Source organism: Rhyacophila brunnea, unplaced genomic scaffold, assembly GCF_057557595.1.
Source record: "Rhyacophila brunnea isolate RB1 unplaced genomic scaffold, BYU_Rbru_1.0 scaffold_24, whole genome shotgun sequence".
Lineage (NCBI taxonomy): Eukaryota > Metazoa > Arthropoda > Insecta > Trichoptera > Rhyacophilidae > Rhyacophila > Rhyacophila brunnea.
In genome coordinates, this window is record NW_028232904.1 from 25,915,784 (window position 1) to 25,930,228 (window position 14,445).

The window sequence follows — 14,445 nt, forward strand, 5'->3', positions numbered from 1 at the left end:
TACTTCGTAATTTAACTGACAGTTACCACATTTATATGGTGTGTGACCTTTGGCTAATAAACGCTCATAGTGACTGCGCAGCTACGCGCCAGACTTCGTGTCGTGGGTCTCAGTTTCGAATCCTGAATCTGGCAAAAAATTACGTGTCGTTTTTAAATGTGTGTGTTGCACCCATAATAATATATACCAATAGTTTGATCAAAAAGAAAACTGTTTCACGTACAACTATAGACAGTTGGCGCCGTGTGTAACACGCATTCAACCTAAAGCATGCACAAAACAAGTGATCAAAACTCATGCCTAATACAAAAAAGAATTACAAGATAATAAGAACTATTTATGTACAACGTTTTTAAATTTTCTGTTGAATTATTATGCTCAATATGCTCAAACTTGTATTTGATATGAAGTACATAAAAAACAAACAAATATAGAATACTGAAATGTCATTTTGACTTTTCATTTTGATTTCCATAGTAACGCACGTATATATTAATAATTTAGTTGCTAGGACCACCTCCTTAGCAACCAATAATAGTCTTTTACTTTTTACGGATTTTTCTGAAATAACTTTCCATACAAAACAGAATTAACTGAAAAATAATTCAATTCTGCTTAAAAATGGCTAAAAGTATTTTAAAAATGCATTGGCATCGTGTTCTGATATATTCTAAAAGTTTCAATTGTCTAGCTAATTGGGAAGTTAGTTAAAAATTGATTGCAAAATTTGTACTGGACATACAACCACCGGACAAACAAGAATACGACTTAATCAAAACGTTGTAATAATAAGAACAGGTCATGCTTTTCAATGGAGACTTTGGGAGATTCCCTGTAAATTACTATTTCTAACATTGAATACGAATTGATTTGTTCTGTAAAGACATGCAATAACGTCCCTCCTAATGATGATTTTTCAGATTTTGGGGGGCTGTGATGTGAAAAAGTTTGAGAATCATTGCAGTCTAAATGTTATTATAGGCCCGCAGCTTTGATTCTATCTTTGTTTTCTTATCAAGTGTTAATAAACATGCAAGTATACTAGTATTGTAGTAGTAGCAGTGAAACAATCACGGAAACACCCAGGCTCGAGAAAATTACGAATTTATATCAGAAACCGGTGTTTTGCCCATTGGATTATAATTTCGGGTATATAAGCTAGTAATTCTGTTTTTAGAATAGCGTTTATATAAAACGTGTATAAGAAAATACTAATGATTTTTTTTTAAAGTCAAGGATGTGACCGATATAAAGAAACGGCCCCGGCATCAAATGTATGCTTCATTGATTGCGGAATTAAACAAAAAGTCACTGACAACAAATGATAATTTAAATAATCCATTGCTACTAAGTTTCACAAAATTTTGATTGATAAATCAAGATCAATTTGTTACCTACCTACTGATAAAAATACATATTGTAGTACTTGTACACATGTATGCACATGCGCATAATAATAATATCAAATATATCAATAAGCGATCTGCGTAAAACCCACTTAACGCAGCAAGTGGGGCTCTCGCGCAAAATTTCACAAGTGGCGCGTAAATCATCGAAAATACGACGTAATCAAATACACCAGCGCACACTGGATTTGACGACGCATTGTGCCCGCCTGCCCCATGAGTCATCGTTTTTTGGCTTCTCAGCGATACGAATTAACTAAAATAAAACCTAGTCCATTCATTGAACACGGCAAGCAAAATCACGCTCCTCGAAGCGTCGTTGATAAGACGGGCGAGAATCCATTATTTAAGAACAGTTAACTCTTTGTTTAGTTATTGCGTGTCCGATATTAATTACAAGCCCCGAGAAATTTAATAATATTTTTATTGCTTTGTTATGAGAGACGCTGATAATAATATTTATTTTGTGCTCCTTGAGCCCCTTATTACATAGGTGAAGGGTAATGCGCGGATGATAGGGGGCCTACTCAGTAGTGAGCGCACCGAACGCTTTTTTGGTGGACTTTATGCCTAAGGAAACGATCTACATAATATATTCTTGGATTGGCGAAGACTCCATACCAGGAGAATATTTAAAGCCTTCTTTTAGGACGGGTAAAACGTGCCGCTGAATTAGCAAACTTTGGATTGAAACATATAAGTTCCATAAAACTTGTCCAAAAGTCAATCTTTTATAGTTGTCCTAAAATGTAGTGATTTAAGATAATATTTATCTCCGTTTCACAGAAATATGTTAACGCAAAAGATACAATAAATAAAACGTAATTCTGTAATAGCGAAAAAGAGATTTGCAGATATTTATAGGGAATTGTGAGTCCTTGATTCTGAAAGAGATAATAATATGTACAAAGACCAACTACCCCACCATGGGGCATAATACAACAGCCTATATCGTATACCTGTAGCAGTTTGTATTCTTTCATCGGATTATTGATAAAAAAAAGTATGACACATTGACCAATTTGTAACAATTGCAATCTGGATAATCGTTTCTCATATTCAAACTTCCGGCTTTCGAAGTCAGCACTATACAACTACTCACCATGGGTGCCAAAAGGTAAATTAGTATAACATTTCGATCCCAAAAGCGCTTTACAACACCTTGCCGTAGCTATTACATAACTGTAAAAACATAACATACCACATCCTTGACCAGATAGATGTCAATGTTGGGAGACCTATGCCTTCAATGGATCCCATCGCACATGGGTATTGAGGGAAATGAAAAGGCGGATGATCTGGCAAAGGAACCAGAATGCCTGGACTAGAATGAGACCATAAATAAAATGTGCCAAAGCATGATGATAGATTTTTACCACAGGGCATTCCTAGAAAAGGTGAAATGGAGTAAGTCAATTCTACCTTCCCTACCTGCGGTATCCTGGTTTGTGAAGTCTCCTTAGAAGAAAAATGAGCTTAAGCTGATACTGAGGCTAATAACAGGACACACATTGGGTAAAAGATTTGATGTCCTCATAGGAAGAAGCGATTCGCAGCTCTGCGATGAATGTAGTGTTTTGGAGGACATTGTACATCATCATCACCATCAGCCTGAATCTATCCACTGCTGGATGAAGGCCTCTTCAAGCTGCTTCCACTTCTTTAAGTCCTGTGCATTGCGTTGCAACTTACTTCCGCAGAACTTTATCATTTCATCGATCCAGCGGCCTCTAGGTCTACCTTACGGACGTTTTGTACTTCTTGGATACCACTGGATGACTAGATTTGACCAACAATTGTCTCTTCTTCGAGCTCTGTGTCCATCCCATTTCCATTTAATGCTTTTAATAAACTCTATTACATCGCAAACCCTTGTCTGCTTCCTTATCCACTCATTCCTTTTTTCTCATTCGCGTTATGCCCAGCATGCGCCTCTCTATACCACGTTGTGCTACTCTAAGTTTCTGGATCTCTCTTTTACTTAGGGTCCATGTTTCACACACATATGTGATCACGGGAAGCACACACTGGTTGAACACTTTGCGCTTTAGGCACAGTGGAAGGTCACTTTTGAAGACAATATTCAGTTTTGGAGGACATTGTACATAAAGCAGTACAATTCTTTAAACATGAACGACACAGAGTAAAGCTGCAAATTGTTGATATCTTTGAGAATTTCGATGAATTGAAAGGTGCTATGGCTTTGGATAGAACGTAAGAGCTTGATAGAACGTAAAGTTCTTTAACAGAATTGGAGAGAGGGTCTGATCTTCCGATCCTCTTCCAGGTGGAGAGGCGATATGACAGCAAGTAGCAGTCAAAGCCTCGAGAAAAAAAAACACATTCGATCAACCCATTCTAAAGTTTTAAATCTGTAAATAGAAATCTTTGACCATGACATTGTCTATTGTTTGAACGTATAAAAAACTCAAACGTTGTTCATGAATAATTTAACCTTCAATTCGTAGGTAGACAGTTTCAAAATTTTGAACAATTTTTTGTTCAAATCTTTATTGTTTTCATACCTGTTTTTATTCCGTGCTAGTTATGTTTTTTCTGAACGAAGGTTTTTTTCAGTGTTTAAAAAGACACATTGTTTTATTCGTTTCATCGCTATCTTGCGTATGAAAACAGGTTTTCTTGGTACTGAGAAAATAACTATTATGAAATTCCAAAAAGTAATTATTAGGTACAATAACTACCTACCTAATAATTCATTATTTTGACAGGTATAACATATACTTATTTACTGAATAATTTGATCATATCTCTTCAATATTAGGTTTTTTTTTTCATGTATATAAATATTTAATTAGATTGACGTCAGACCAAATCAAAGCAGTTTATAATAGCTACCTATGTATAATTTATATTATTTAATAAATCATTTATATTGTTTATAATATCACAGACATGATATAATAATATAAAAAGTGTTATTTTTATTAATTTACTGCTGTTGCATTTTAATAACAAATGTGAAACTTAATTGCATACACAATTAAAGCGAAATATTGAGTATGTACCAGTGGCGAAGTGTGGAGGTAGTCTGTTAAGACGACATAAATAGTGCACACTAAATTTTATCAGTTATACTTATTTATTTTCATTGAACTAAGAATACAATTTGCAGATGGTGCTGGTTAGTTTTTTAAATTCAATTAAACCCTGCCTAAAATAAACCATAATAGTATGGGTATGCTATTGGTGATCTAACAAGAATAAATAGTAGGTACACACTTTTTCAGTCATATTTGTTTTTCGTTGAATTAAAGGGGGACATGCTCAGCGTAGGTCAAAATGGAGCTTTTGTTCTATTTTCAAAGCATGATCCTGGACATACCTTAAACGTTGTAGATAATCTATTTATATCTCCTTTATATTTATTTTAAACATTTGATGACTGCATATTTCGGTACATATATGTGCAGTGGTGTTAAGATTTTTTACATTAATTAATTTTAAAACGCATTTATAAAACCATTAGTATAATTTATGACGAGATAATTTTTGTAAAATATTCACGATAAAAAATTATATTGATAATCTCTGTGATCCCAAATTTGACAAGAATTAGGCATTTTATTATTCAAAAAAATCGGCAAGATTAACACATTTGAAGATAATTCTAAATATACTCATTATAAGCTATGTTTTTGACCATTCAAGTGTGATAAACATCCTACGAATAATGATTGCTTTATAATAATTATTGACCTAAGAATAAGGTAGTGTTTTTTTGAAATACGCCATTTCTTTTGTCATCCGCCAGTGGTTAAGCTACAACATACGGCCCTAGCCATAAATTGACAAACTAAAATTGAAGTAGGGAGTAAGATCATGTTAACGCGCGTGTTTGAACATGTACCTAACCGAAAAAAAATCTTTTTTTTTAAACGGTTTAGTGTGCACTGTTTATGTCGAATCTTAACAGCCTACCTCCACCCCTATCCACTGGACTGTGTACAATTAATTCCTAGGCTTACTTTATTAAATAGTGATTAGAGATTGCAATCCGGGATAGCGGGGTGGAAACCTAGTATCTCTTAAGATGGGGAAATGGGGCGCCAAAATGTAATTTGTTCGGGCGCAAGTTAAGGCCCATCCTGCAGGAACAAAACTTTCAATCCCGTGTTTTAAAAATTTGCATTATTTCTTCATCACAAATATTTCAGTATTTGCACTTAATTATGAGGTTATGTAAAAAATTCCGTACTTAAAGACTTTCTCTCTAATGCTCTCTCAATTCTTAGTATGGACGCTAAACCAAGAGATGTCACGGAGACTTGAAGCTTTCGAGATGTGGCTGTATAGGCGCATCCTCAAAATTCCTTGGACTGACCGGGTGACAAATGTTAAAGTTCTCAATCGAATGGGGAAGGACTAAGAAGTTCTACGTAGTATCGAAACCAGGAAACTACAGTACCTCGGCCACATTATGAGAGGACAAAAATACAGCATTACCCAACTTGTCATTCAAGGAAAGATCAATGGGAAGCGTAGCAGAGGACGGCGCCGCATTTCGTGGCTTAAGAATCTCCGTGATTGGTACGAGTGCAGCTCCACTGAACTGTTTCGGGTAGCAGACGACAAAGATAAGATTACCTTGATGGTGGCCGACCTCCACTAGGGGATGGCACAATAAGAAGAAGAAAGACTTTCTAGACATATTTTAATAATCATGATTTGACTAAAAATCTGTTGGAATAAAAATTGTCTATTACCCCGAGAGAGGTATGCACCACGTTTGATTCAATGTTTTTGAAAAACCTTAAAACACACTTTTAATTCAAAGCTCTATTATTTGTGTCCGGAAAATTTTACAATATTGATTAAGTACCCTATAGTATTTATGTCTAAATAAAACATTTAAAAAATACGTAATAAAAACCAGATGAATTAAAGGGAAAGACAGAAGAAAATAGGTCGGTAAGTAAATCAGAAATACAATCATAAATACGTCGTAAAAGTGTCGATAAATTTAAAAATACTATTTTCAAATATAAATACAGAGAGAATAATTACAAGATAAAAAGAACTTTTTGTATACAACGTTTTTAAATTTTCTGTTCAATTATTATACTCAATATGCTCAAACTTGTACTTGATATGAAGTATATAAAAAACATTCAAATATAGAATACTAAAATGTCATTTTGACATTTCATTTTGATTTCCATAGTAACGCACATATATATTAATAATTTAGTTGCTAGGACCACCCCCTTAGCAACCAATAATAGTGGATTGGATTACGGATATCTTCCGAAATAACTTTTCATACAAACAGAATTAACTGAAAATGAATTCAATTTTACTTAAAGATGGCTAAAAGTATTAAAAGAATGTATCGGCATCGAGTTCTGATATATTATAAAAGTTTCAAATGTCTAGCTAGTCGGGAAGTTAGTTAAAAATCGATTGCAAGATTTTTACTGGACAAACAAGAATACGAGCTAATAAAAACGTTGTAATTAGACTGATACACAAAATTATTAAATAGACTGATTCGTACTATCAGTTTTTTTTAGCTATTTAAAAAAAATTGTTTCATCTATCGAGAATCTAATACTTTGTTGATACCTACTAATAATTTAGTCTGTAAGTTTGTGCAAGTTTCATCAGTTATAATCGTTTACGTAAGTTTATTAAAACACGTTCCTTTTTACATAACATAATATGTTTTTTGAATGCCAACAAAATCACATCGACGAATTCGACATATTGCAGTCGAGATGAGTATGTATGTGCGAACCGGCATAGTATTTTACTACGTTATATTTTTGAAATTTTTATGATCGAACTTCATGTGTGCATTACGTTTAAGATGTTAATTAAATATTGCATTTTGTATTTACCAAGAACGCCATCTCCACCGAAGAGGTTGTAAAGGTGAATGTTTCCGTTTCCGACTTTGATTCTGATGTTCATATTCTTCATGTTGATATATTCCTCGCCATCATCCCTCTTGACTATCTCATTCTTCAACTTACAGATACCAACGCAATTGGCTGCAATGAAAAAACAACATAATTAACCATAGTTGAATACATCCTAACATCATGACGTATTATATTTTAATTATAATATATGAATCTTTTTTTATATATCGTAGCTTTTATCATTTGGTCAGTCCTTAGGTTAAGTACGTAAATTGGTACATATGGTGCATTGGTACCTATGTCACAGCGCCGTATGCGCTGACACTATTAAGTCACGCGGTTTTTATGCACTGTTAAAATTATGTCACGTAATCTTTGGGAGTTAACTTGTCATAGGAAATACTCTATCCAGGAAACTCAGAAATAATGGGAACTGAAATACCTAACGGGTAAGGAGTAGCAAGTAACCGACTCGAGTAAGGAATAATCCGGTATAAAATTAAACACGTGTCAAGAATATGTCATACGTCGAATACTGACAACTGCTTTCGGTTTATACATTGACGCTCATTTAATATTGGTGTATTACATGCACTATTGCAAGTGCATAATACGTGTTTCTTTTTCTTAGGACACTCACACATTCAAAATCCTGCATAAAAATGTAATGTATTGAATATTGACTATGGGAAATCTATTTGTTATCTGTTCTGTGACTATCTATTGCACTATTAAAAGGAGGAATTAAAAATCTTTTTTCTGTTTTTCCTCTATATAATACTTCTAAATTGAAATTGAAATTGGAAATCAGGGAACTCAGAAATAATGGAAACTAAAATACCTAACTGGTGTGGAGAAACAGATGACCGATCTGGAGTGTGGATGAATATGGAATAAACTTAAACATGTGTTAATAATACGCTTGTATTTCGTTCTGACAACTGCTCTCGTTTTATGCACTGACGCTCATGCAATATGGGTATATTTGAAATTACAACACACACTATTGCACGTCAATAATGTGTTTCTTTTTCGTGCGACACTCACACATTCAAAACCCTGTGTCAAAGTGTAGTGTATTGGGTTATAACCAATTGTTATTATATTTATTAATCTGTTCTGTGGAAATAATGTTCTTCGTCTGCGTCTGTGAAGGTTTGAGCATTTTAATGTTGAAAAAATTTTATGTGATTTTGAACACACACCGAATTCTTATTTAAACTATAACATTATATTCTCGTGGGGAAAATAAACACATAAGACGGGTTTTAATTCCACAAAATATTTAGTAGAATAACTCTGCAAGATAATTTAACTTAAAGGTTTTTACCCATTCAAAACAACAAGAGATTTTTTTATCAATATACCGTATCTTTAATATTATGAAAAAATATTTTAACTAAACCGACCATTGACCTTTTCAATTATTGAAAAGGTTGATGTCTCATTGTTCTCAGGTGCTGTTTTTGCTTCGCTAAGCTTACCAGCTACTTGCCAAAATAGGAACTATTAACAGTTCATGGTTGATTATAATATGAAGGTTAAGAATGTTTTACTAGCAATAATTGAAGCATAACAGAAAACTGTCAGATTTCTATTAATTAAAAAAAACACTGTCAATTGAGGTAACTTTGACCTGTCAGTTTAACTTTGGCCTATTTTTTTTTTCTTTGTACTTATACATGAGATAATTTTAAAGTTAAAAAATATACAATGTCATTGGGGTATTAATATTATTAAGTGACTCGAAATTAGACCGGTCTCAGAATAGTTAGGGCGCAGATACACAGCACTGCAGTTTGTGTACCTCAATGCAAGTCTAAAGGTTCAAATAGACTATATGACGATCGGGCACATATATGCTAAGAGCGTTTTAGTGTCTATGATTAAATCTATGCCATTCCAACATTTATACACACATATTGTATGACAGCTATGACATCGTATTTACACTCTGTGACACCCTATGACACAGGACGCCAACATAAGAAACGGGTTTTTCGACATATATATGACCAATCGTCATAGAGTGTATTTGAAGCATAAAGTTCAAATTACATTAGCAGATTGTGTCTAGCCCGATCGTCAGCCACGACGGTCAAATTCTATTCTCTATGGTTTTCAAGGATCGTGAGCGATCGGGACAAAAGTGGAAAATTTTCTATTATTCCGTCGTGCGATCCATTCATTAGCGAGCGAAGATTGCCGAAAGCGTACAAAAATATCCGAATACGCGCCCGCTCGCGAGCCACGCAAACAGTCGTTCATCCTACTGCTCGATTTCAACAACTACAAGATGGCAAAATCTCAAAAAAATGTATGGACTAGCGCTAAGGACACAGTCCTCGTCGAATTAATACACGCCAGTTGAAATATAGCCATACTCGCTACAAGTAGTCTTATACGATTGGCTTGGAGATTCAAGCTCGCCCAGTTATTCATGATGTAAATTAACAATAAGTATACAAAACTTTCTATAAATGTCAAACGGCCGCGAAAATTTCAATAAATGCTCGCTAGGCTTGACAACTCAGTTTTTTTGGCGTAAAATTGCGCGAGAATACGTTCAGTGTAGCCACCAATCTAAGATATATGTAGTTTTCGGTCAACCTATATTTTTAATAATAGCAACACTATGTTTATTTTAAATCAATCAAAAGCAAGGACCAACGCGATTGAATCGTTGCGTGTAATTGCAAATAGTGTTGAAACGTTGGCCACGACGGTTGTTGAATCGGGTTGGGTCTGCACGTCTGCCAATGTAATTAAACATTTACTTGATTTCAAATATCGTGTGTCTGAACCCTTAGTTAGATTCAAAAAATATAGATCCAGCGATCTCTAGATATACCTTTCGTACGTTTTCTACCTTTAAGGTACCACTGGATGATTATATTTATCCAGTGATTATTCCTTCTTCAAACTACGTGTTCTGCTCATTTGTATTGATCGTAAAAACCAAACTATTAAATTACATACACTTTTTCTTACCATATCAAATTGTTATTATTTTTACTATGCCACCCCAAATAATAAGACCTCGCTTTTACTGAGGCACGCATATGTGATTACAGAAAGTTCTTTCCACTACGATGGTAGCCCTGACTGGCAAGTATCGGGCATGAGAAACTCCTTCTTAATTGCAAATCTAATGGATGAGCTTCCTTGCTTTATGCCATAACAAAAGCATAGCTTGTTTCTGAACCAAATCTGGTATAGATATTTCTATGTATGATGCATAAGTGGGTATTAAATAGTCATCACTTTGCATATGTGATGAGATTCAGATTAAGAAACACATATTTAAATTCTTTATGATGTATGCTGTATCTGGAGTAGTTTCAGCCAGACATCGAAGGCTTTTTCGATACCACTGTAACTTGTTATATGACTTGTTTTGTGATTTTATTTTCTCGTATATTTTTTTTGTTTACGCAAGTTTTTGTCTTACTATTAGCATATCTCTTCAGATCACGGAAATTACAGGTGTTGCCAACAAACTCATTCCATATTCTAGCAATTTGACCAAAGAATTGGAGAACACGTTTTTTGCAGGTGGCAATTGACGTTCTTCAATGCCAACATTAATTTTTTTTCGCTTTTTCGTCGATAGAAAGTAGAGCATCTTACTGTAGGACACATTTTAAGCCAGTCGATTCTATTCATATCGAATTCTCAGGATCCAGTCCAGATTTCAACACCGTATACGAATATTAATATCGAGGGTTACTGCCAAAAGTTAGTAAGTCGATAATTTAGGTATTTAGTTTTTTAACGGATTAAGTGTCAATATATAAATAATATGTATGCTAGAAATAAATTATGGGCTATCTGATATATTATAGAACATGCACATAAAGCACAAAGAAATTAGCATTCTGCCTGATTTTATAAGGCATGTCAAACTTTCAAATTACAATAATTACTGCATAACATGATTTCAAGACTTACTAACTTTTGGCAGTACCCCCACGATTATCTTTTTAATAAGATTTTTTTACGATGTTATATTAGTAATATATAATTCTTATATTATATTGTATTATTAATATCATGCATAAAACAAGAAGTTATGAATTCATTAATTTCAAACCGTTTTCAAACGAAACAGACCAAATATAACTATTAACTTGATAAGAATAAAATTAGAATAGATTATAAGGAAACGGAAATGAATTCAAACGTAACTTACTAAAGTTTCCAATAACCTTTCCGGAACCGTGCACCGGAAGTAGCAAGATCCGTCCGTCGATTCCGTATTCACCTTCGATGTAAAGATGCTTCAGGAGTAACTCGAAATTTACGAAACCGTTATCGAAATCAATTCTGTAAATAGTAAAACATAATACACAATTAATTGAGATAAAATTTATTTTCAAATTGCTGGAAAAATTAAAGCGATTGCGACTTGTAATTTGAAACAATTTGAAGTTAGAAAACACTTCTGATAAAATGTATTATAACCAATAGAAAAAATCTTTTTGAAAAAAGTTACACTCCCCGCAGGAATCGAACCTGCATCTCTCGGGTTTCGCGCCCACGCACATAGACCACTATGCTAAAGGTATCATAATTAATTACGACAAATTTTAACTAAAATGGCTCTTATGCGCTTTCCAAATTGAGCTACTATTGGCTATCGGCTTTTGTATTTTATTATTATTATATATATTTTATTTTTAAACAAATTAAATTTTAAAATATTTTTATTAATCAATTAAAAACAACTGTGAACTCTTTGTAGATAACTGACTTTACTACTTTTTATAATAATAATAAAAACGTAAAACTACAATAGTTCTTTGTTGCAACGTAAACGGCTTTTCGACTATGACAATATTCATTAATATTCATTAATAATTATATATATACCAGGGAACTCAACAATAATGGGTACTGAAATACCTAACGGGTAAGGAGTAGCAGGTGACCAATCTCTAGTACGTAAGAACTCGGAATAAACTTAAACACGTGTGAATAATACGTCTTACGTCAAATACTGACAACTGCTCTCGGTGCATGCATTGATGCTGGTGTATTACACACACTATTGCACGTGAATAATGCGTGTTTCATTTTCTTAGGACACTCACACATTCAAAACCGTGCATCAAAATGTAGCGCATTGAATATAGGCTATCGTAATTCTATTTATTATCTGTTCTTTGATGTATACGATATTTTTAGTATACAATAACATTTCCATATATTTTGTAGCCATTTTGTCTCATCAATCAAATTAATTTATTGAATTACAATTAAATTTAAATAACTATGTCTCTAAGAATACAAAATTACGTGTGAATTAAATATAGACTGACCCAGTGGTTTTATTCTATCAAACAACAATTAATACAATATAAAGGTTGTTTTAAAATACGATTTTCGCTCAGTATATACCAAAATTTACGTTTGAAACCCAATTGACTTAACTTTTATTAGTTTTACAAAATAATACTTACTCAAGATTTCTGATATTAAAGTCTGAACATCCATAAACTTTAATGTTGTTGGCTGATATCTTGACTCCTTGGTTTGGCCCTGTAGGCTCTGACACAAGCAGTTCTTTCAGGATCAAAGGCTCTATTCTTGGAATTTTGTGCTCTGGAACACCTAAAAAATTAACAAATTTATTAGAATATTTTTTTTTATATAAAAATTTCATACTTTGGTATTGTTTGAGTATAACCTTTTTCGTGATTTTATGTTCAGAGTACGCGACAATACTATTTTATGTAATAAAAATACTTTATGCAGTCATCAAATGTTTAAAATAAATATAAAGGATAATAAGGCTTCAAAATTATATAAATAGATTATCTACAACGTTTAAGGAATCTCCAGGATCATGGTTTTAAAATGCAATAAAAGCTCCATTTTGGCCTACGCCGAGCATGTCCCCCCTTAAATTGAGAAAATTATTTTTGAAGTAAAATTACTTATTTAGAACATTGAATATAACACACTATCAAAAAACTTAATTATAAATGAATAAATATTAAAGAAATCATTTAAAATAAATACGCTATATTAACATTATTTCATTGTCCATATATTTATTCAGCTTGAAATTTATTTGGTTTAAAAATTCAGTTGAAAATTTATAAATATTAAGTATAATAATATAGTATATTATACTTGCTCAATAGCTAGTACATACTTAATTCTAAATCTACGATTTCTTAATTTGATTGCGAGTAAATACTTTTCAAAAAATATGTTTTAAAATAACTTACCTTTCGCTAAATAGGGTTTGAGCGCCAATACGGAATTTAAAAAACATTTTTGCACATCTGGTTCACTTGTTTTGCAAATGTGGAGGTATTCGGCTGTAAAAAAAAAGATTGGCATCATTAATTCAAAGCGTGATAAGTGTAGCGAGTCGGGAATATTTCAATTTTACATCAACCACGCCAACGCCATGACAATGCGAACTTCCGCACGAATGACACGAAACGCACGCTGGTCGTTTTGGCCGATATTGGAATCGTAGATAATTTACGATTGGAATCACTATCTCCTCTGTTCTCGTGATTCATGGTCATATTCCCGACGCCCCATTCTGTCCACATAATATTATATATGTCTATTTAAGTAGGGATTGCAAAACCGGTATTTTTCGATACCGAAATACCGGTTTTAAAAATCGTATTGAAAGTGGAAACAAAATGTATTAATTAACATAAAAGGTTTAACGTGACTATTTTTTCGAGGTTACGCGATGTCTGGTTTACTTCCGCTGCCCTTCAACGCCCTTGGAGACTAGCAATAGCATGTGCTATAAAACATCAATATTTTAAAGAGCTTTATTTATATGTGTTACGCCGAATGTGCGAAATTGACTATTAAATGAAATGGGCAAAATTTTGCCTAATTCATGTAATAGTCAAGCCCATTGCCTTATTCATGAATTAGGTAAATTATCTGCACAGTACGTGAATTCGCCAGGGTATGGAATTCTTAAACTGTCAACATGACAGTAGAAAAAGTAAATTTAATACGGATGGTTTTATTAGTTTTATTTGGACATAATATAATATTATTATTATTAGGTTAGGTTAGGTGTAGGCTAAAAAGTGTCAACATACTATCAAATCATACTATCACAAACAAACAATCGACTATTGCACGATTGATACCCAAGCACGAATCAAATC

At 33.2% G+C, this 14,445-nt stretch overlaps 1 protein-coding gene across 1 annotated transcript in view; it reads right to left on the bottom strand.

The window, feature by feature from the left end:
• Positions 1–14,445, bottom strand: part of LOC147069234 (protein takeout-like) — a 43,378-nt gene that overhangs the window by 8,946 nt on the left and 19,987 nt on the right. Inside the window, exons 2-5 of the mRNA XM_085951174.1 lie at positions 13,525–13,617; positions 12,751–12,901; positions 11,481–11,614; positions 7,265–7,417 (exon numbers count right to left, since the gene is read on the bottom strand). Coding sequence (XP_085807300.1) covers positions 7,265–7,417; positions 11,481–11,614; positions 12,751–12,901; positions 13,525–13,617 — 531 coding nt within the window. The remainder of the gene's footprint in view (positions 1–7,264; positions 7,418–11,480; positions 11,615–12,750; positions 12,902–13,524; positions 13,618–14,445) is intronic.